General features: G+C 45.1%; 1 protein-coding gene across 1 annotated transcript in view; it reads left to right on the top strand.

The window, feature by feature from the left end:
- The window catches only part of LOC123755728 (uncharacterized), a 107,020-nt gene that overhangs the window by 34,353 nt on the left and 47,835 nt on the right, over nt 1–24,832 (top strand). The window contains exon 4 of the mRNA XM_069305539.1: nt 5,024–5,184. Within this exon, the coding sequence (XP_069161640.1) occupies nt 5,024–5,184 (161 nt within the window). The remainder of the gene's footprint in view (nt 1–5,023; nt 5,185–24,832) is intronic.

Raw genomic sequence — 24,832 nt, 5'->3', positions numbered from 1 at the left:
TGATGTTTCACCGGTCCTTCATCTCTGTGGTACTCTTGTGGCAGACCCGTTGCAGGTCGCTACCGAACTGGGTTCCCACTTTTCTTCTGTTAGCTCTGGTCTTCATCTTCCCCAATCTTTCCTTCTTCATAAACCTGTCCTTGAATCTCGTCCTTTAGATTTCTGCACTCGTCTTCGACTTCCCTATAACGATCCCTTCTCTCTCTCTCTGAACTTCGTTCTGCTCTGGCCCTCTGCGGTTCTACGGCGACGGGCTCCGATGGCATTCATAACGAGATGCTTTGCTATCTCCCTCCATGCACATCTCAGTATTTACTGAGTCTGTATAATCGGATCTGGGAGTCGTCGTCAATAGAATTCTCTACAGCACTAAATGCATATAAACTCCAAAAGCCCAGCTAATTACCCGCAGCAAACAGAGAAAGTGCGAATGAGTTACCCAGGAGCGCGCAAACGCGATAAAATGTTTTCACTATTTTCACTCTGGTCACCTCAATTTTCGTCCTAGGTCTTTCATTTTGGTCTCAATGGGTTCGCAATAGAATTCTCTAGAGGAACATTAGCATATAGAATAAAAAACCTGGTCAAGCTCCAACCGCCGACGAGTTGAAGATGGGCCATGCGTTAGCCGCAAGTGAGCGCTCAGACGCCTTCCAGCTACACTCCCAATTCCCGCCCTTTTCAAGCCTTTCTTTCGCAATTTTCTTCCTGGAAGGGTCTTGTTCATGATCACTATCCATCGTGGAATAAGCGTAGATAGTTTCTAAAGCCGCAGTAAGAAATATAGCCACGGAAAATAGCCGAAATGTTCACACGTTTGAGATGCAAGGGGAGGTGACATTGGTCAGAACAGTGGAGCGAAAACAATGGGCCCATGGCGTGTGCCAAGCCGCCTGAGGGCCACGAAGCTCAACAAAGAAAATGGGAAGACATCGGCGCGCATTTTAAAACCAGTCCCCAAAAAATCGCATAAAAAGCTGATTTTTGGCGATTATTTAAAGTGGATGACGCAATGCTGCGTCATCCCCGGTATTACCACCAGTAAACGGATGACGCAATGCTGCGTCATGCCCAGGCGAAAGTGTTAACTTACTGTTGTTGAAAAAAAAAAATCCCAAATTTATTTTCATTTTTTTTTTCATTTTCAAATTACGTCCAAATTCGGCCATACGGGCAAACGGCCAAAAGCGACGTTCTTTTTAAGAGGACAGGTTGCTCTGGGAACATCCCCTAAGGACTTTTGCCCTATTCCCCTCACAAGTTGTGCCTGCAAACTCTCTGAACGTATGGTTAACATTCGTCTGATGTGGTTCCTGGAACACCATCACCTCCTCTCCCCTTCTCAATTTGGTTTCCGCAATAGCCGCAGCACAACAGATGTCCTGGTGAACTTGGAGGACTATATTCGTACTGCTTTTGCTGCGAAGACCTCCGTTGTCGTCCTTTTTGACCTGGAAAAGGCTTATGACACCACTTGGCACTATCATATTCTATCCCAGCTTCATTCCTTTGGCCTTCGTGGTCATCTCCCTCCTTCAGGCGTCTTCTCCGCTCTCTATGTTGACGATCTTACCCTTTGCTGTCAGGGTGATGATTCACCTCTCCTTCAACGCTTGTTTCAACTTGCGATTGATGCCATGTTGTCTTGGGCCACCGATCATGGCTTCAAGTTCTCTGCGTCTAAGACTTGTGCAGTGAGGGTGGGAGGAGGAAGAGTAGCAGTGAGGGTGGGAGGAGGAAGAGTAGCAGTGAGGGTGGGAGGAGGAAGAGTAGCAGTGAGGGTGGGAGGAGGAAGAGTAGCAGTGAGGGTGGGAGGAGGAAGAGTAGCAGTGAGGGTGGGAGGAGGAAGAGTAGCAGTGAGGGTGGGAGGAGGAAGAGTAGCAGTGAGGGTGGGAGGAGGAAGAGTAGCAGTGAGGGTGGGAGGAGGAAGAGTAGCAGTGAGGGTGGGAGGAGGAAGAGTAGCAGTGAGGGTGGGAGGAGGAAGAGTAGCAGTGAGGGTGGGAGGAGGAAGAGTAGCAGTGAGGGTGGGAGGAGGAAGAGTAGCAGTGAGGGTGGGAGGAGGAAGAGTAGCAGTGAGGGTGGGAGGAGGAAGAGTAGCAGTGAGGGTGGGAGGAGGAAGAGTAGCAGTGAGGGTGGGAGGAGGAAGAGTAGCAGTGAGGGTGGGAGGAGGAAGAGTAGCAGTGAGGGTGGGAGGAGGAAGAGTAGCAGTGAGGGTGGGAGGAGGAAGAGTAGCAGTGAGGGTGGGAGGAGGAAGAGTAGCAGTGAGGGTGGGAGGAGGAAGAGTAGCAGTGAGGGTGGGAGGAGGAAGAGTAGCAGTGAGGGTGGGAGGAGGAAGAGTAGCAGTGAGGGTGGGAGGAGGAAGAGTAGCAGTGAGGGTGGGAGGAGGAAGAGTAGCAGTGAGGGTGGGAGGAGGAAGAGTAGCAGTGAGGGTGGGAGGAGGAAGAGTAGCAGTGAGGGTGGGAGGAGGAAGAGCAACAGGGAGGGTGGGAGTGAGAGCAGCAGTGAGGGTGGGCAGGAGAGCAGCAGTAAAGGTGGGAGAGAAAAGTGGATCAGGACTTCTCTTATTCAGGAGTACAAACAAAATACTGTACTATCTACACAGTAAAATAACAACGTACTGGAGTGAACGACATGGAAGAAAATGTAGAATAGAACCAGTGAAGAGCAGAGGTGCCATAGGCACAATCAGAGAACACTGTATAAACATCAGAGGTCCGCGGTTGTTCAACGTCCTCCCAGCAAGCATAAGAAATATTGCCGGAACAACCGTGGACATTTTCAAGAGGAAACTAGATTTATTCCTCCAAGGAGTGCCGGACCAACCGGGCTGTGGTGGGTATGTGGGCCTGCGGGCCGCTCCAAGCAACAGCCTGGTGGACCAAACTCTCACAAGTCGAGCCTGGCCTCGGGCCGGGCTTGGGGAGTAGAAGAACTCCCAGAACCCCATCAACCAGGTATCAACCAGGTATCTCATACAGTGGTACCTCGGAATGCGAGTGTCCCTGTATGCGAGTTTTTCGGAAGACGAGCAGGATTTACTCCAAAAATATGTCTCGGAAGGCGAGGGTTACCTCGGGACGCGAGTTTGTTGATACGTGTACAGGCAGACTGGCGCGTGGTGGCATGGCGATCGCGCCTCAGTTTACCAGTGTCTCGTGTCCAGTGACTATTCCACCTGAATTCTTCACAAGGATTTACAGTTTTTTATCGTTTTTTTGGCCATTTGAGCATAAAAGTTGTCATTATATATCTTGCCATGGGTCTCAAGAAAGCCATTGGTAAGGTTCAACCTAAGAAAATAGCTGTGAGTAGAGGCAGTAGAGGATGTCCCTTCTTGATTAAGAAAATGTGTGAAGTATGGGAAGAACTGCAAAGTTTTGTTGAAAAAAACTCACCCAGATAAAGCTGTAGCAGGCCGTTGCATTGACCTTTTAAATGATAATGTGATGTCTTACTACAGACAAGTGTTAAAATGTAGGGAAAAACAAGTGTCATTAGATAAATTCTTAGTAAAACAAGCAAGTCCTAGTGGTATGCAGGCAAAATGTGCCAGAGTGTGCATACCAGTGAAGTCCTCACTGCCTGATGTGATAATGGAAGGGGACTCCCCTTCCAAACAGTAACTCCTCTCTTCCTCCCACCTCCTCACCATCTTCCATACGCCTACAGCATTCAACGGCAAGGTAAGTAATAACTTGAACATAGTTTTGTAGGTTTATTTAGATGAATTAGGTATAAAAATTTAGTTTGATGTGGGGTTTTTGGGGTAGTCAGGAACGGATTAATTCATTTCCCTTTATTTCTTATGGGGAAATTAGCTTCGGAATGCGAGTTTTCGGAATACGAGGCGTCTCCAGGAACCAATTAAACTCTTAAACTGAGGTATGCCTGTATATGCAATTAACCTGTTGATTTTTGACCCTAGAGTTTATTTTATTTTTGTTTTCCTCCCCCTTTTTCCTACATTTCTCGTTTACGAACGTGCACGGTAACTGACGGGTCTCATCCCCGAGGGGTTTGCAAAGCACATTGTCCTCTGTTTATCAAAATATAATAGAACTTTAAACTGCGAACATCAATTGGATTAGTTTAGGTTCAGAAAAGACCTGGGTAAATACTGGTTTGGAAACAGAGCTGTTGATGTATGGAACAAATTACCAATATAATAAACCTATGATCACTGGACAGTGTCAGGCAATGGTTTGACATGAGTATACTGTATATGAGTTTGGGTGGATGTAAACAGGAACTGCCTCATATGGTTTAATAGGCTTTCTGCAGTTTTTTTAATGTTTTAATTACCAGATTGATCCAGACTGCAGAGACAACATGTCACTTGTGTGTGTGTATTCTCTGTACTCCCTTTTCATTGTACTACATGTGACACAGTGACTAAGTAACAGTGACTGAAAGACTCATTTTTTTTTGTAAATGGTATAATAACAAACCATTTTATTAAATGGTTTGTAAAGTAATCTTGTATGAAAGTAATCAGTTCAGCTGAGTGAGTAAAACATAATTCGTTTTGTGAATTATCTAAAGTCTTTAATAAGTATTTATTAGTGGATATCAGCTCTATCCATGAATCTGTTTAATTGTTGATAAATTATAAGTACTGTAATGCCAGTAAATATCACTGCAACTCAAAATGTCAGGCACAACTTGAGTCGTGTGTGTGGGAGAATACCATAACTGGCTACTTGCTGCCCACTAATCTTTGTGGTGAGCTTATAGCCAAGGTGGACCTGATATTGACATTATGCTCATAAGTAGAATGGGCGAGGAAGGGGGAAAGGAGCTCATAAGAATACAAAGTACTGTAGTACTTGCCAGTACAGTATTACAGTACTTTGTTTTTCAGTGCCAACACCAACGGTGATAACATTTCTAATAGTGATTGTGAACTGTGATCAAGGATTTACTTGATAATGGCCTCTAGGAATGCTTGACAAATTGGTAATTGTTATGTAAAATATTAAGAGTACATACAATACATAGATAATTTGAGTTTTTTCATTGACAGTTGGAGAGGTGTTACATGTGGAGATAGCTAAGCCTAAGCCTGGGGGCAAAATTATTCAAGAATGTGCAATTATCGAGTTCAAGTCTGCGGAGCTTCAACGAGAGGCTAGGAAGAAAATGCACAAATACGATTTGAACAATCGCAAGCTGTGTGTGAAAGAGGTAAGGCTTAACTTGAAATATTAATTTCAGGTTATTTGTAATATTAACCCTTGAGCAGCAATAATTGTATATATATATATGATTTTGTTATGACTTAATTCACGGTTCATATTGTATATATAATTTTTAAAGTACCACGTAAGATTTAAAAATCCCACAGCTACACAGGGTTCACATCAGCATCCTCAGGGCTCCACTAAACAGATGCCATTTACAAAAAAAAAATATCATGGGCAACATTCCTGGGTGAAAGAGCCTCAGTACCGAGTGAGCAACCAAGGCTGGCGCACGCAGCATGCGTGCTGCGTGCGCCAGCCTATATAACAGCACTGCATAACATATGTATAACAGTACTACTGTTCAGCTTGTGACCACATCATCTCCTAAAAATGTCAAAATATATATGTAACTTCTATTATTTAGCGATGTTAGTGATACAGAAGAGCCTGACACTGTTAGTCTGTGTACAATGTTTAGATATCAGTGAAGACAATGCTGTTAAAGATGTTTATAGCACTAGGCAGGTAGCCACAGCACACTGCCATTGTTTGGTCCATCTAAGAATCTTGAAACGACTTCTCATGTTCCTTTATAAAATAAACTCGTGGAAAATTATTCATTTACAGAATTTAGTGATCCGGATTCTCATAATAGTAGCATTGTGGTGAGAATTAGTGATATGCGTAGTATGATGTGAGGGGTGCGGGAGGTGGCGTTGTCAGCTGGCTGGTGTGTGGCGGCCACTGTTATTGTTGGGATTCGCCATACCAGCTTAGTGCTTTATGGTGAACACAAATGAAGATACTGGACTTATATATATAATGTGTGTGTATATAGTGTAATAACACCAAAAACAGTATGCTGGCAGAAGCGTGTTGAAGAAGGTGGCATGCTCTGCTGGCTGCTGTGTGACTCGTCATACAGAGTATGGTGTCCACTATGCTGTTTGGACATGATACCAGCTTAGTTGTATGATTATGGTGAACAAAACATATAGATACTTATATATAACTTGTGAATGTAGTGTAATAATAGCAAAAATATTTTTCTGTGGGGAGCCCCTTCGGCTCCCTGAAACTATCAGGCTAATGTTTGATATATTAATCCCGGGCATTAGTCTATGGAGTTCGATCTACCAGGGACCACAAGCCAGAATCTGGCTCCTTCAGAGAGGCTGCAGGGAGCAATGGCCCTGAAAAACTCTCCCTATGGTTTGGGGTTTTCTTTATCTGCCATCGACCAGGGTTAGGCACCCCAGACAGGTAGGTATTATAAAACAAACCTCACATGGTATTTACCATTAAACTGCTCAGCAAAAGGGGCAGGGAAGCAAAAATTATTAAAATTATGTAAAAATTACCTAAAAGTGTTAAACAAATCTTCAACATGCTGGCTTCAGAGTCGTGAAACTTTCATCAAAATATTGTCAGAAATATAATTTAGACAAGTTTTTTTTAAAAAGAAGAACGTTTTGTTGATGATGAGAACAGCTCCTATTAACTGGAACTGATGGATAATGTTGAGTAACTGACGCGTAAGTGCGTACCCCTTCATATGATGTTTCAGAGTACCGTGCAAGATTTAAACGTCCCATGGCTACATGGGGTTCACATCAGCTTCCTCAGGACTCTTGTAAACAGATGCCATTTTCTTTTTTTAAATTGTGGGCAACATTTCCGGGTGTGAAAGCCTCGGTACTGAGTGAGCCACCACGTCTGGCGCACGCAGCATGAGCTCACAGCACTGCTGTTCAGCTTGTGATCACAGCATCGCCAAAAAATGTATAAACTATATGTAACTGGTATTATTTAGCAATGATAGTATTACAGAAGAGGCCGACTGTTTTTAAAAATGACCAGGATTCTGATAATAGCAGGACTGTTGTGATAATTTGTGCTGTGCTGTGGGAAGAGTAATGTTGAGGGTGGGAGGGCTGTAGCGTCGTTTGTCTAATCTGTGTGGCCACCTGTTACTGTCTGCACTTACTATACCAGCTTAGTGGTTTGCTATGGTGAACACAAATGTAGATACTTATATATAGTGTGTATATAGTGGCACAGGGCAGCATCTTGGGACCTCTCCTATTTCTTATATACATCAATGATCTGCCTAATGTCATCAACATTCTGAAACCTATATTCTTTGCTGATGATACTACCCTCATCTACTCTAACCCCAACCCACATACACTAAATAATGTTGTTAATAATGAACTAAAAAAAAGTCCCCTTATGGAAGTTGACCAACAAACTAACACTTAACATAGAAAAGACCTACTACATCTTATTTGGAAGCAAATCAACAAATGCAATTCAGCTTCAGATAGACAATGTTAACATTAGTAGTAAAAATGATGGAAAGTTTCTTGGCCTATTCCTAGACAAGAGACTCAACTTCAGTACCCACATACAACACATAACTAAGAAAGTCTCTAAAACAGTTAGTATACTCTCCAAAATCAGATATTATGTACCTAACTCTGCTCTCATCTCACTATATTATACACTAATCTATCCCTATCTTAATTATGGTATCTGTGCATGGGGTTCAACCACTGCAAACCACCTCAGGTCCATCATCACCCAGCAAAAATCTGCTATCAGAATAATAACAAATTCTGCTTTCAGACAACACTCAGCCCCTTGTTTAACACTCCTGGATTTTCGACTTGGAATTACGGGCGTTTTCCCTAACCGCTTGTCGGATCACGACGTAAATTTACGGTGCGGTTTAAAATATTTGTAAAAAATCCAGTTTAAATCCGATTTACTTGGGGTTTGTTTCAAACTCCGCTCCATGAAATTCCCGTTCTCTCAGGTAGGCCGCAAGTCACGTCGGCCTACTGGGTCACGTGACAGGCCGTGACCCAGTGATCCGTCACGTGATCGGATCTCTCTCCCCTCGGCCGCCAAACTTGCACGTTTTCAAGGATTATTACCCATTTGTGTGTGTTTATAACCCACTAAATTCATCAATAATGGATCCAGCACCAGGCCCAAGCGGTGTTTCGGCTACAGGAGCCTCAGAATCAAGTGGAAAAGACAGGATTACTGCCATCTATTGGAGGTTTGCTGGTATGAGGCTCACTCCCACCAAGATTCCCAATGTCTTGGATGCCTTTGATCAAGCTGAAAATGAACGAAGTGATGCAGAAGGTGAGGATGTAGAAGGAGAATTTGAAATTGGGGGCCGTAGACCCCTTGGGGATGACTCAACAGAGGATGAGACTGAAAGCCAAAGGAGGAGGAGGGGGCGAGTTGCGGGCGGCAAGCGAGTTGTCTCTATGATTACCAACCTACACAATGCAGACACAAAGAAAGTTCAGAAAAGAAAACGAGTTCGCAGGGCAGATGGAACAGTAAGACTACAGCAGGTTGTGGTGAACAAACCACAGGCAATTGTTGACTACAATAAGTTCATGAAGGGTGTTGACCACTTTGATCAAATGGTAAAGTATTACCATTTCGCCAGGAAATGTCACAAGTGGACCAAGAAAATAACATTTTATTTCTTGCAAATGGCATTGCAAAACGCTTATGCATTGTACAAGGCCAACACAGATGATCGATGGAAACTAACTCTGCTCCAGTTCCATGAAGTTGCTATTTGGTCTTTATTGAAATTTGACAAGGCAGAGTGGCCTGCAACAACTACACCATCTCCACATCTAGTTCATGCTCCAGACATAAATGATGACACTGGTCCTGTGTATCCTGCTGCTGACCCATCAACACCTGGCCCGTCGGGTGTGAGGCGCCCTCTCTTCACGTCTACACCTAGTGCTGAAGCTGAATCTGATGAAGATAATTCATATTCCACATTAGTGTTTGAAAACAATAGTGAGATCGACGATTCAGACAGTAGTTTATTGCCAACCCAGAGACAACAGCGACGTGTTGTTATAGCAGAGACTCGCCTGAACTATAAATTGAAACATGAGCTGGTAAAAATCCCCAAACATCGCAGGTGTGAAGTGTGTGCAAAGTCGGGTATCAGGAAGGAAACTGGTATAGCGTGCAAGACATGCGATGTTCCACTTTGCGTCATACCTTGTTACACCACTTATCACAGGAAAAGGGTGTATTGGGTGGACAAGAAATAACCACCCGCACCAGCTTCACTCCACCTAGGAACATATGTTGAGCAACTTCAGGAATCAGTACCTGAAGGAGGTGGAGTGGAGATAAAATGCTCAACTTATTTTACTACAATCGTCTTTGCTTTGGTAAGTACACATAATTGCCTTAGATTGTTTCAGTATTGTAGTCTATTTTCTTAGGAATATTTTGATACCTAAATGAGAACTGTAGCACGAAAACTAAAGTAAGTATACACGAAACAAGAGAAACTTTTTTTGTGGGTGTTGCGGGTGTTGCGGGTGTGAGTTGGAGTGTCAAGAGCGGGTTCCGGTTGTGTGTTTTCCGTCATCTCTACAGCTGTGAATTCCAAGGAATTGTATTTGATATGCATATGTCTGTGTAGGGAATTTTATTCCGAACACTATACAAAAAAAAAAAAGTGTGAAACAAGTATAAACTTGAAAAACATGAGCAAAGTAAAAACTTTTGACGCTCACGGGTACAAACACGCGTAAGATTTTATTCCCCGCAAATTTATTTGACGCTGTGTTGGCCAACTCTACCCATGTTCTTATAGAACTTTCTATTGCGAACACATTGCTATAAAAATGAAATATGTAGCTCCAGAAATAATGTCAGGACAGTGAAATAACTATAAACATTCAAAGCGCTGCATCACACCAGTGTCGTCGCTGCTGAAATCACTGCTAACGCTTCGCCCAGTTCCCACACTCGTGCGGGTCACCCGATACCATAATTAGACATTGATAGGCATATGTCTGGATGGGGAATTTTATTGCGAGTTCAGTGATATCAAAATGAGCGCTGTAGGATGACTGTGAGGCTGGCAACAAACGAAAGAGTATGAACATTTACTTCCTGTTTGGGTGTCACGGCGAGTCATCTTCGTGTTTATTTACTTCGTGGTGGGATACCAAATGCTTGGGTGACATTTTATGCATATGATCTTGTAGAGAATTTTATTGCCAACGCATTGATACCAAAATGAAAAACGTAGCTCGAGAATTGATGTTAGGAGCGTGAAAAGATTATAAACTTTTTTGTGTTTACGCTTGAGCGCCCAGAACGCCGCGTGCACAACCCGCTTTTTTTTCGAGCTAGTGCCGCGCGCACTAAAGTGTTAACTCCTAAACATGCTAAACATAATCTCACTCCACACATTCTCTTGTGTCAACTACATTTACAAAACCCTTTTCTTAAATGCAAATCCTACTCTGAAACTCTCCCTGGACAGATGCAATAGGACCCATTATTACCACACCAGAAATAAATCTCTCTCATGTCCCCAGAGTCAAACTTAATCTGTGCAAACTCTATGCAAATAAAGGGACATAGTCTGTGGAACTCACTTCCTAATGAATTGAAAAGCTGTCCAACTTTTGCATCATTCAAAAACAAAACTAAAAAACCAGCGTTGAATGTAATGAAACGCCATTTTCTGGGTGAGACCCGGAGGCTCCCCGGAGCTTTACCAGGCTGATATGCTAATGTCAGACTTTGGCATCAGTCATGTGTATGGAGTTTTAAGGCCTACCGGGGACCACGGCCAGAACCTGGCCCCCTCAGAGAGACAAGGGGAGCAATGGCCTATAAAAACCCCCGTGTGGTTGGAAGCATTCTATGTCTGCCATCAACCGGGTCAAGCATCCAGAAAGGTAAGCATTCCAAAACAAACCCCTATTCTGGTGAAAATTGCTACCTAAAGCCGAACTAGTGGACAGAACTCAACAGAAAACAAGCAAACTAGTATGACATCACACGTCACCACGCCGCTGTCTGTGCAGCTCCCCCCTCCCCAGGAGGGGGAAGGGGGAGCCCCAGACCTCCCATGCCGGCTATCCACCCATCAGTTCTGAGGCTGGATGTCAAAACACGCGAAAAAAAACGCCAACTGGAGGGAGGGAGGGAGGGTTGCCGGGGAGCCTCCGGGTCTCACCCAGAAAATGGTGTTTCATTACATTCAACACTGGTTTTCTGGGGGGAGCCCTGTCGGTTCCCCGGAGCTAACTACCCACAGAGGAAGGTCAAAGGGACGGAACCGGGAGGCGGACACCACGCACCCCCCATGGAAGCGAGACAACCGGCAGCAAACGCCAACCCAAGGCACCACAGCCCCGAAAAGTCCCGGGAACAACACGAGAACAACGAGCAGCAAGACCCCCATACAAACACCAAAGATCCATGCCCGAAAGACTGCTAGGACACGTCGCCCAGACGGCAGCGAGAGCAGTGAAGCCACGAATGCCACGGGCATCAGGGAAGAACACGGCTGACAACCCGGGACACCATCACCCGCGAACCGGGAAGAACAGAACCGGATCAACGCAAAACGCTCCAGACACAGACGCCGTGGCACGCAAACAACAGCGGAGGGCCGCCACTGAACACAACACAACACACCCCCGGCCCGACCAACGAAGCACCAACAAACCCTGGACCCCTCCAGAACGCAGCAGCCCCACCCCGCATCAGAAAAGATGGAGACTGCTGCCACTGAACAACCAAAACGCTAAAACCGAAGGAGCAAGAACACACAGTGACCCGACCCCCAGAGGCAAATGCCAAAAGGAAAAAGAGCCGACGAAAAACAAACAGGAACCGAAGAGGCACTACCAACCGAGGAGAAGACAGAGCACGCTGACCAGAGACCAGGATGGTGCAAGCAGCGCACGAACAGGCCGGAGGTGAAACGACGCACGAGACAGCTTACTAACGGCGCAGAGGCAACACCAAGACCGAAAGCAAGCCGAAACGGCTCCGCCAGCGCCGCACGAAAAGAGGCGGCAGTATGTGGCAAGACGACGGCCTCATAGCCTTCCCAGTTTGGTGCCTTCTTTTTGATAATTACTTACTTACTAGTCCTTAGTCTACTCGTTCCAGGGGTTTTCTTTACAAGGTCTTCATGCAATACCCTGGCTTTCTCACTAATGATAGCCTCTGCAACACTATCACTTTTTAACTCCTTGTCGTGTATCCAAAGTAATAACAACTTTTCCACATCTTCAGGTATTTGTGGTCTTTGTTTCGTGATTGTTGATATGCCTTTTGCCACTTTAGCACCCATAATGTCCTTTTTCTTGGCAAGTATAGTGCATATCGTTGACGTGGATTTGTTGTACTGCTTACAAAGTTCAACAACACGTGCACCATTTTCATGCTTCTGAATGATCTCTTGTTTTTCCTCTATTGTCATTCTCACATGCGATTTCTTGCCTTGAACCTTACCATTGGCTTTCTTGGGACCCATGGCGAGATATATAACAACTACTTTTATGGTCAAATGGTAAAAAATCCAACAAAACACTATAAACCCTGGTGAAGAATTCAGGCGGGATAGTCACTGGGCGCGAGGCACTAGTAAACTGAGGAGCGATCGCCGTGCCACCATGCGCTAGGTCGGCCCGTACGTGTATCAACACACTCGTATTCTGAGGCAACACTTGTATCTCGATGTAAATTTTTCGAACAAATCCTGCTCGTAACCAGGAACGCTCGTAATCCGAGGTACCACTGTGCCAGCTTAGTTGAATAGTTATGGTGAACAAAACATGTAGATACTCATATATAAACATGTATACTGTATAGTGTAGTAACAGCAAAACTATTTGTTTATTGTTTTATGAACATAATAATTGAATCACTAATATGACCACATTACTTTTGAGTACAGTATAGTGATAATTCACACATTTTATTATATAAATATATCACAATACACACTATTGAATAATATTACCGTAAAAAAATCAGAAAAAATCAATCGGAGACATTGAAATAATTAGGTAATAATATTTGTGGCACCTCCCACCTGACAGCTCAGGCAGGGCTGACCGCCTCCGGCGCATGCTCTGTCAACGCCTCTCTGTCTGCCCCCGTCGGCTCCCCAGAGCTATCTAGGCTGATATTGCTAATATTAGAGTTTGGCATCAGTCTGTGTGAATGGAGTCCTTTGGCCTACCGGGGACCACGAGCCAGAACCTTACCCCTCTCAGAGAGGCACGTGGAGCAATGGCCTGTAGAAACCCCCCATGTGGTTGGAAGCATTCTGTGCCTGCCATCGACCGAGGTCAGGCGCCCAGAAAGGTAAGCATCCCAAAACAAACCCCTATTCTGGTTAAGAAATTGCTACTGAGAGCCGAACTAGTGGACAGAATTCTCCAAACAAAAACAAGCAAATGAGCATGGCGTCACCACGCCGTGCCACCGTCTGCACAGCTCCCCCCCTCCCTGGGAGAGGGAAAGGGGAGCCCCAGACTCCTCATGCCAGCTATCCAAGACCCTAGTTCTAAGGCTGATGCGCTAGGCAAAAATCGTGTGCTCTGGCTCCTGATATTGGTTCTCAGCTCTGTGCCTGTGTGGTGTGGTGCCTCTCTTCTTGGCGGGTGAGCGAGCCAGGAGTAATTCTTCAGTACTGAAGCTGCATGCGCCTAGGGCTCCCTTCCCTAGGTGCCCAGTAAGTACTGCCCTTGGAGCTTGGGGCTTCCTTCCAAAAGTTCCTTGGATTTTGCCTCTGCATGGTTGTGTGCTGTCCGGCTTTTGGCCGCCCTTTGTGTGCTGAGGTGTTATGGCATCCTTGTTTACCTTACGGTAAGAGGCAGTTTGCACTTGTAGGGAAGCAGGGTACTGTGCAGCTAGTTTTCACCTCTCACCTTTTCGCCTCTACATCAAAGACACACTCATCTGTACTGAGCTGCTAAACACCTCAAATGATATGGTGGAAGTGCTGATAGTCAAAATAGAGATCCTAAATGTAGTTGTTGTCCTTGTATATAAGTCACCGGAGGCAAACCCTCAGCAGTTTAAAGACCAACTATTGAAAATTGAGCACTGCTTGGAAAACCTCACAAATCCAGCTCCGAACATCATCCTGCTTGGGGACTTCAACCTACGGCACCTGAAATGGAAGCACCTGGCTAATACAGTAATATCAGAAAGAATACCAGGAAGTAGTCTAAATGAGCAGGCACATGCAAATGACCTGCTACGGATGTGCGATAGGTTTGCCTTAAACCAGCAAATAGTAGAACCAACTAGGAAGAACACGCTGGACCTCATTTTCACTAATAATGATGAGTTGATCGGGAACATAATGATTACAAATACCTGTTACTCAGATCACAACTTAATTGAAGTTCTGACAACCATGGGGAATGGACCTTCAAAACCAGTCCAGATTCCCGGTGGAGGAGATTTCAGCAAATTCAACTTCAATAATAAACGGATAAACTGGGAGCAAATAAACCAGGACTTCACAGAAATAAACTGGGAAGAACAGCTAGGAAATGCAAACCTGAACCAGTGCCTGGAAAAAATAAGCTCAGTAGCACTAGAAATATGTTCAAACCGCATACCCCTAAGAAAAAAGAGAAAGAGATGCAGATTGGAACGGGAACGTCGTTCCTTATATAGGCGAAGAAAACGAATCGCTGAACAACTTGAGAGTCGCACCCTATCTCAAGAACGGCGAAGAAGGTTAGGTAGAGAAATAGAAACAATTGAACTCAAGCTACAAGAATCATACAAAACCCAGGAGAGGCAAAGAGAGCAAAAGGCCATCAGTGAAATAGAGAGAAATCCGAAATATTTTTTCTCCTATGCAAAATCAAGATCAAAAACCACATCTAGTATCGGGCCCCTGCAAAAGGGAGATGGAACTTTCACAGATGACAACAAAGAAATGAGCGAGTTACTGAGGAAGCAGTACGACTCTGTTTTCAGTGAGCCATTAAATGCACTAAAGATTGATAACCCAAATGAATTTTTCATGGATATGATACCAACATCAAATCACATATCAGACGTCGCCCTATCCCCACTAGATTTTGAAGAAGCCATAAACAGTATGCCTATGCACTCTGCACCAGGCCCGGATTCTTGGAACTCCATATTCATCAAGAACTGTAAAAAACCACTGTCGCAGGCCCTTCACATTCTGTGGAGACAAAGCCTAGATACTGGCGTTATCCCTGACATACTAAAAACAGCAGAGATAGCACCACTCCATAAAGGAGGAAATAAGGCAGAGGCAAAAAATTACAGACCGATAGCACTAACATCGCACATCATAAAAATTTTTGAGAGAGTGCTAAGAAGTAAGATCACAAAATACATGGAATCACAGCATCTCCATAACCCCGGACAACATGGTTTCAGAACAGGGCGCTCTTGCCTGTCGCAGTTGCTGGACCACTATGATATGGCATTAGATGCTATGGAAGACAAACAAAACGCCGATGTAATTTACACAGATTTCGCAAAAGCTTTTGATAAATGTGACCATGGTGTTATTGCACATAAAATGCGTTCAAAAGGAATTACCGGGAAAATAGGCAGATGGATCTACAATTTCCTGACTGACAGAACCCAATGTGTAATAGTCTACAAAATAAAATCCAGCCCATCAACCGTGAAGAGCTCAGTCCCCCAGGGTACTGTGCTTGCTCCAGTACTTTTTCTCATCCTCATATCGGACATAGACCAGAACACAACCTATAGCACTGTATCATCCTTTGCAGATGACACTAGGATTTTCATGAGAGTTGGCAACATAGAGGACACGGCAAACCTCCAATCAGATGTTGATCAGGTCTTTCTATGGGCTACAGAAAATAATATGGTATTCAACGAGGATAAGTTTCAGCTCATGCGCTACGGAAAAATTGAAAATATAAAAACAGAAACCACGTACAAAACGCAGGCAAATCATAACATAGAACGAAAAGGCAATGTAAAGGACCTGGGTGTACTCATGTCGGAAGACCTTACCTTTAAAGAACACAATAAAGTAGCCGTCACAACTGCAAGAAAAATGACAGGTTGGATAACAAGAACTTTTCACACTAGAGATGCTATACCGATGATGATACTTTTCAAAACGCTTGTGCTATCTAGAGTGGAGTACTGCTGCACAATGACAGCCCCTTTCAAAGCTGGAGAAATTGCTGACCTAGAGAGCGTGCAGAGATCCTTTACTGCTAGAATCCACTCAGTAAAACATCTAAATTACTGGGACCGACTAAAGAGCCTAAATCTGTACTCCCTTGAGCGCAGGCGGGAGAGATACATAATAATTTACACGTGGAAAATAATTGAGGGGCTGGTCCCAAACCTGCACACAGAAATAACACCACATGAGACCAGAAGACATGGCAGGATGTGCAGAATACCCCCGTTGAAAAGCAGAGGTGCAACAGGTACTCTGAGAGAGAACTCTATCAACATCAGAGGCCCGAGACTGTTCAACACGCTTCCACTACACATAAGGGGCATAACTGGCAAACCCCTCACAGTGTTCAAGAGAGAACTGGATAAGCACCTCCAAAGGATACCTGATCAACCAGGCTGTGACTCATACGTCAGGCTGCGAGCAGCCGCGTCTAACAGCCTGGTTGATCAGTCCAGCAACCAGGAGGCCTGGTCGACGACCGGGCCGCGGGGACACTAAGCCCCGGAAGCACCTCAAGGTAGCCTCAAGGTAGGTAGCCTCATAGCGGCCAACTCTGTTCCGCCTGGGTACGCTGTCCTCTTGTGGGGTTTTATTTTTGTTTTCCTGCCTGGTAGGGGGGGGGGCTCCTTGGTTGTTGTCCCCTGTGTGTATAGTGTACGCTCCTCTGTTCTGGTGGTACCCCCTGCTAGATCCCCATGAGTGTACAAGTCCCAGGGGTTCAGTTACTTAGAAGTTTGTTGGTAGACTTGGGCGCCGGTTAGTAGTACCCTGCCTGGGCTTCCCTGAGCGTGAGTTCTGTCTCAGAACCCTGGGAATCCCCACGGGGGCGAGCAGGTCTGATTGATGTGACCCCTGAGTCCTCCCTCGCTTTATGCGAGTTTGAGGGTTGTTCTGTCCCCTTGTCTCAGTGTGACTCATTGTTTTTGCCTCCGTCACGCTGCCTGCTGGGTCGGTGATACTTTCGACCCGGAGTCCTGCGAGTTTTGTTGCTTGCTGGTGACTCGGTTTACCCAGTCTACTGATGACGATATTCGGGTACAAACGGCGCAGGCGTTGCATGTTAGGTTTAGGTTGTTGCAATGCGCTAGGTTGGCTGCTGACCCAGAAGCCTCGAGACTGTTCCGGTTTGGTTATAGGGATCTGGACTTGGGGGTGTTGGTCGCTTGGTTCCGTCTGCATCTCTTTGTTCTTCCCCTTCTGTGGTTCAGGTATCCCCCCCCCCCCCTGCTTCCAGCTCCAAAACGTCTAAGGGTTTCGGGGTCGCGGCAGGGTTTAGATGGTGTTGAGACACGGGTGGTCTCAGGGGATGCCCCTTCCGGGCTGGCGACAGAAGCATTCGAGTCTTTCCTTTCTGCCAAAGCTTCTGGGACTGACCTGTTGGCCCTCTTTCTTCTGGCTTCTACGGCTTCGCCAGCCTCCTCTTTTGAGGCTAGGGCTTTCGGAGATGACTTAGCCCCAGGGCCTGATGTGGTAGTTCCCGGGGCAGGGAAGGGGCTAACTTGGGAACCTTGGGTCCCGATGGACCCCGCCTGGGTTTTTCTACCCTCTGAGCAGGGCTTACTGTTACAAGGAGTGGGGCTTTCTTTTTCTCCCCCTCTGCATACGACTTTTGAGTTTGTGTCTGGTCCTTCCCCAGGTGCGGTTCTGTGTTCTTTCAGGTGCTTCGGTCCTGTCTTTCCAAAGGCTTCCCGCATCCCTCCTGCTGCGGTGCGGGAGGCCTTTGTGGCTTACCTCCTGCGCGACCCGGATTATGTCTCTATTATGGATCTGTCTACGTTCAGGTTTGTGTCTTCGTTTCCCTACTGGATTCATTACGAGGTTCCAGAGTCATCCTGGCTGGCAGACTGTCCTGTATTTGCTTTGGAGGCTTGGCATACGTTCTGTCGTTCCCGCACACTTGAGTGGCGTAAGTCGTTGACAGTGGTCCAGGTTTTAATGGGGGGCGAGATTGAGCACCTCAGTGAGTGCTTGTTCGCTCCTGCCCTTCCTCGAGATGTGGGAGTCTTGCAGCTTCGCGTGCAGGTTCCCTCTCTTTCGGCTGCGCTGGTTGCCTAGGTCTTGCGCGCTATTGGCCTGCTGGCTTCGGCTTTGCATTTCTTTTTCCTCCTGGAGCTGTCTGCTGACTGGCTTAAGTAGAATGGGAGGCGCTTGGGGCCATTCCTGGGTCTAGCACCTTGGGCTCGGCGGCACATTTGTTGTCTACCTTGTTGAAGCTGTTTGCGCCGATCCTGCAGGATGTGGTGTCACTGTTGTATGCCTCTCGGCTCGTGTGTCGGCAGGCGGTGCTTGCTTCCTCCTTGGAATCTGCTTGGGCCCTGGTTCTTGGATTGTCTTTACCTTTTTGTCCCTTCCTATTAGCTGATTCTGCGGTGGTGCAGTATCTGCAGGCGGCCTTGGCTAGCTGTTGTCCGATTTGCTGGTTCTCTGGGGGTCCCGGAGAGGAGGCCCTTCCTGGAGGAGTTGTGCCATGGCTCGGGGTTCTGCTCATCGTGGTAGGCCACTGGTGCCAGTTTCAGAGCCGGCGCCGCCATCAGACCTATCTTTGTCTGGTCGGCGAGGTGTTCGCTCAGTGCGGAGCTCGGGTTCTCGTAAGGGGGCGTCTAGTACAACAAAGCATTCATGAAGCAAGTACTTATACAACTTTTTATTATCCTAATAATATTACTAAACCAAATATGTAGCCAAAAATATATATGATTATGTACATCCAGAATTTAAGAAACAAATCTGGCTAACTGGGTCAAGTGTGATAGGCTTATCGGAATGAGACCGATAAATAATTAATAATTCCTTCATATGACAAGTTGGATCACACAAGTGAACCATATTAACCGAACACCAGCCAGAGTGATCCTCACAAGTGAATGACTGAGTTTCCATGATTTTCATTCACTAATTTGTGGCACGCATATCTATGTAAATTAAAGGCTGAAGCGTGATTAGCTAGCTACATGTGGTAAAATGTCCTTAGACATTTTCTGTGATGAAACAAGATGAGCGAGGGTGGACAGATAAGGGAATACAGTACAACCTTGATTCAACGTACTATATGGGACCACCCCCAGTTCGTTGGAGCGTTGGATTCGTTGCAAGAGGTGACCTTCAAGAGGCGTTTGCGTCAGTGTCTTTTTTTTTCTTGTACACAATAAAAATGCATTGTATCATATTACTTACTGTACCTATATTTTACTACTCTTCTAAAAATACTGTAATTCATGTATTTACCTTATTGTTGGAGTTATGTCCATCTTGAAGTTTTGTGAAGTTGTGAATGCTCTACAGTAAATAGGTACTGCAGTGCATTAAGCCGTTAGCACTGTATTATTAAAAGTGGTTTTGCTGTATGTTGAGTACTACAATACAGTTCTTGAAAACTATTCTACATTAGAATTATTGCAACTTTAATTTTAACACTATGTACACACTTGAATTTAACACTTATTCTAATTGTTCACTTCACACACGATGTTTTTAGATGTTTGCATCAGCTTTGCTGGTGCTCGCTGCTGCTGTGTTGGCTTCAGCTGCTTTTGTGCTGGTGCTGGGTACGGCTGTGCTGGTGCTGGGTACGGCTGTGCCGGTGCTGGGTACGGCTGTGCCGGTGCTGGGTACGGCTGTGCCGGTGCTGGGTACGGCTGTGCCGGTGCTGGGTACGGCTGTGCCGGTGCTGGGTACGGCTGTGCCGGTGCTGGGTACGGCTGTGCCGGTGCTGGGTACGGCTGTGCCGGTGCTGGGTACGGCTGTGCCGGTGCTGGGTACGGCTGTGCCGGTGCTGGGTACGGCTGTGCCGGTGCTGGGTACGGCTGTGCCGGTGCTGGGTACGGCTGTGCCGGTGCTGGGTACGGCTGTGCCGGTGCTGGGTACGGCTGTGCCGGTGCTGGGTACGGCTGTGCCGGTGCTGGGTACGGCTGTGCCGGTGCTGGGTACGGCTGTGCCGGTGCTGGGTACGGCTGTGCCGGTGCTGGGTACGGCTGTGCCGGTGCTGGGTACGGCTGTGCCGGTGCTGGGTACGGCTGTGCCGGTGCTGGGTATGGCTGTGCTGGTGCTGGGAATGTCAACAGTGCCAGTAACATTTTGTATAATCTAATCATCTGTTTAATGACCATTGATTAAATGATTTATTAATTTTATTATTTCGAAGCCGTAGTCACTGAACTGTGGCGACGAGTTGAAACGAGAAACGCATGGTGCTGTGTGTACAGGGATTAGACCCGTCCACTCGCTCACGCTGGAGTTGTTCCAATAACAAATAATTTCTCAAATAGCAGATGTCTATCATATTACAGTATATTTTCGGTTTTATTTAGTTTAGTTTAATTAGGATAATAAAAAGCTATTAAAGCATTGGTTTTAGAAATGATTTATTAGTCTGAAACTTTCAAAGTCATGGGTCACTGAACTATAACGACACAGACGAAGGAAAACCAAGTGAGGTTTACAGAACAGTATTCCCTTATCTGTCCACCCTCACTCACCTTGTTTTATCACAGAAAATGTCTATAAGGAGATTTTACGACATGTAGCTAGCTAATAACGCTTCAGCCTTTAAATTAATTTACAAAGATACGTCTGCCACAAATCAGTGGGAGGTTGGGAGGGAGGTGGGCAGGCAGAGCTTGTGAGGGAGAGGCAGGGAGGGAGGCAGGCACGGAGGGAGGCAGGCAGAGCTTGGGAGGGAGGCAGGGAAGGAGAGGATGGAGATGGATTGATGGTAGGATGGAGGGAGGGATGGAAGGATGGATGATTTGAGGGTAATTACCTAAGTGTAATTACCTAAGTGTAGTTACAGGATGAGAGCTACGCTCGTGGTGTCCCGTCTTCCCAGCACTCTTTGTCATATAACGCTTTGAAACTACTGACGGTCTTGGCCTCCACCACCTTCTCACTTAACTTGTTCCAACCGTCTACCACTCTATTTGCGAAGGTGAATTTTCTTATATTTCTTCGGCATCTGTGTTTAGCTAGTTTAAATCTATGGCCTCTTGTTCTTGAAGTTCCAGGTCTCAGGAAGTCTTCCCTGTCGATTTTATCAATTCCTGTTACTATTTTGTACGTAGTGATCATATCACCTCTTTTTCTTCTGTCTTCTAGTTTTGGCATATTTAATGCTTCTAACCTCTCCTCGTAGCTCTTGCCCTTCAGTTCTGGGAGCCACTTAGTAGCATGTCTTTGCACCTTTTCCAGTTTGTTGATGTGCTTCTTAAGATATGGGCACCACACAACAGCTGCATATTCTAGCTTTGGCCTAACAAAAGTCATGAACAATTTCTTTAGTATATCGCCATCCATGTATTTAAATGCAATTCTGAAGTTAGAAAGCATTGCATAGGCTCCTTGCACAATATTCTTAATGTGGTCCTCAGGTGATAGTTTTCTATCTAGAACCACTCCTAGATCTCTTTCTTTATCAGAATTCTTTAAAGATTTCTCACATAATATATAGGTTGTGTGGGGTCTATGTTCTCCTATTCCACATTCCATAACATGACATTTATTAACATTAAATTCCATTTGCCAAGTGGTGCTCCATATACTTATTTTGTCCAGGTCTTCTTGAAGGGCATGACAATCATCTAAATTTCTTATCCTTCCTATTATCTTAGCATCATCAGCAAACATGTTCATATAATTCTGTATACCAACTGGTAGATCATTTATGTACACAATAAACATCACTGGTGCAAGAACTGAACCCTGTGGTACTCCACTTGTGACATTTCTCCATTCCGATACATTGCCTCTGATTACTGCCCTCATTTTTCTATCAGTCAGAAAATTTTTCATCCATGATAGAAGCTTACCTGTCACCCCTCCAATATTTTCCAGTTTCCAGAACAACCTCTTATGTGGAACTCTGTCGAAAGCCTTTTTTAGGTCCAGATAGATGCAGTCAACCCAGCCATCTCTTTCCTGTAATATCTCTGTGGCCCGATCATAGAAACTGAGTAAATTCGATACACAGGATCTTCCTGATCGAAAACCATACTGTCTGTCTGATATTATATCATTTCTCTCCAGGTGTTCTACCCATTTAGTTTTGATTAGCTTTTCCAATACTTTCACTATTACACTTGTCAATGATACAGGTCTATAATTGAGGGGGTCTTCCCTGCTGCCACTTTTGTAGATTGGAACTATGTTAGCCTGTTTCCACACGTCTGCTACGATTCCTGTACACAGGGATGCCTGAAAGATCAGGTGAAGTGGAATGCTGAGCTCAGATGCACATTCTCTCAGAACCCATGGTGAAACGCCATCTGGGCCAGCTGCTTTGTTCCTCCCGAGCTCCTTTAGCATATTTTCCACTTCATCTCTAGACACCTCTATCCGCTCTATGTTGTTCTCTGGAATTCTTATTGTGTCTGGTTCTCTGAAGATTTCATTTTGTACAAACACACTTTGGAACTTTTCATTTAATGTTTCACACATTTCCCTTTCATTTTCCGTGAATCTGTTTCCCATTTTCAACCTCTGGATATTATCCTTTACCTGCAATTTGTTGTTTATGAATTTGTAGAATAGGCCCGGTTCTGTTTTACATTTATCTGCTATCCCTTTTTCAAAATTTCTTTCTGCCTCTCTCCTTACTGCTGTATAATTGTTTCTCGCATCTTTGTATCGCTGGTATGTTTGGGGGTTTGGCCTCTTCCTATACCGATTCCATTTTTGTGTCTTTTGGTCTCTTGCCCTCTCACAATTTCTGTCAAACCAATCCTGTTTTCTGGTCCTGCATCTCTGTTTTGGTATGAATGTTTGTGTGCCTTCCTCGTATATTTTTAAAAATTTGGCATACATTTCATTTACTTCCCTGCCTAGCAACAATTCTGTCCAATTACACTCATTAAAAAAATTTTGAAGTTCCCCATAGTTGCCTCTTTAAATCGAGTTTATCAACTGTTTCAATGTCCCCATTTTCTTCTAGATGATATCTTAAAGCATATTTAATGTCTAACAGGACGTGATCACTCTTTCCCAAGGGAGGAAGGTACTGGATGTCAAAAATCTCTTCTTCTTTCCTGGTGAATACTAGATCCAGTACTGACGGTATATCTCCTTCCCTCATTCTTGTGGCTTGCTTTATGTGTTGATACAAGAATGTCTCCAGAATGAGGTTCACAAATCTGCATGTCCAAAAGTCCTCCGTTCTTGCTTCATAGGCCTCCCAGTCTATTGCTCTAAAGTTGAAGTCCCCCAGTATCAACAGTCGTGATTTATCTTTATCTGCTTGTACAATAATATCTCTCATGACCATTATGAGGCCCTCTCGTTTGTCATCCAGTTCTTCCTTTGTCCACGTGTTGCTTGCTGGTGGGCTGTAGGTATTTACAATTATCAGGTTATCATCCTGATTCCAGACCTGCAATGCCATTATGTCAATATCTCGAGGGTTTTCAAATATTAACTCTTTTACCTTCAGGTGTTTTTTCACCAGTACAGCCACTCCTCCTCCCTTCCTAGTTTTCCTGTCACGTCTCCAAACTGAGTAGCCTCTTGGGAATATGACTTCATTTATTATATTTCCTTCAAGTTTCGTTTCTGATAATGCAACAATATCTGGGACCCTAAGCTGGATTATATCTTGCAACTCCAAAGTTTTTGACCTCACTCCATCTATGTTGGTATATACAATTTTCAGGAACATGTTCCCTTTTCCTTTGCTCTTTACTCCCCCTTCCACTACTGATCTTGTTGCTTTGTTTTTATGTACCATTTCACAAGCTTTCCAGTCCCTGTCACTTTGTAAAAAAAAGAATTTCTGTCTTCTTCATTTCTATCCCCATTTAGCCGTTTTGCCTCAATTAAGTTCATTTTCAGCTTTTCTCTGTCTTCCTTGGAGAGGTCTTGTCTTATTGACCAAGATTTGCCAACCTCATCACTCTGCAGTTTCCTGGCATTTCTTAGCACTTCCATCATGTTTTTCACTCCATTAAAGGTCACCCTTAAGGGGCGGTTCTTTTCTTTCTCATATTTTCCTATTCTTCTAAAATCACTGACATTTTCCTTTGAGCCTTCTCCTAAACCTACTATTTTCTCTATGATTTTCATCTCTTCTGCCGCTCGGTCCACCCTAGATGAAATTTCCTTCTCTAAACATCCAAAAATGATTATGGACTTAGTTCTATCTGCAGTGTTTTGTACCAGTTTACTGTTGGTAACCAGTTCTTTCCTAATTGCTTGCCTAATTTCTGCTTCTTGTTGGTCATTTCTGGTTTTGACTTCCGAACACACTTCTTTGATGGTGTGTGTGTGTGTGTGTGTATGGGCTGTAGGGGTGGGGGGGGGAGGTGTGTCGGTGGTGGTGAAGGGACCGACTCGCTGATAACCCTAACTCTGACCCAGTTAACTTTTTTTTTTTAACTTGATTTGTTTCTTCAATTCTGGATGGATGGAGGGAGAAAGGGGAAGGAGGGAGGGGATGGATGGATGGAGGGGATGGATGGATGGATGGAGGGAGGGGATGGATGGATGGAGGGAGGGGATGGATGGATGGATGGAGGGAGGGAGGGAGGGGATGGATGGAGGGGATGGATGGATGGATGGAGGGAGGGGATGGATGGATGGAGGGGATGGATGGATGGATGGAGGGAGGGGAGGGGATGGA

Source organism: Procambarus clarkii, chromosome 55, assembly GCF_040958095.1.
Source record: "Procambarus clarkii isolate CNS0578487 chromosome 55, FALCON_Pclarkii_2.0, whole genome shotgun sequence".
NCBI lineage: Eukaryota > Metazoa > Arthropoda > Malacostraca > Decapoda > Cambaridae > Procambarus > Procambarus clarkii.
Note: the sequence above shows the minus strand (reverse complement) of the source record. Positions and strands in the feature narration are given on the sequence as shown.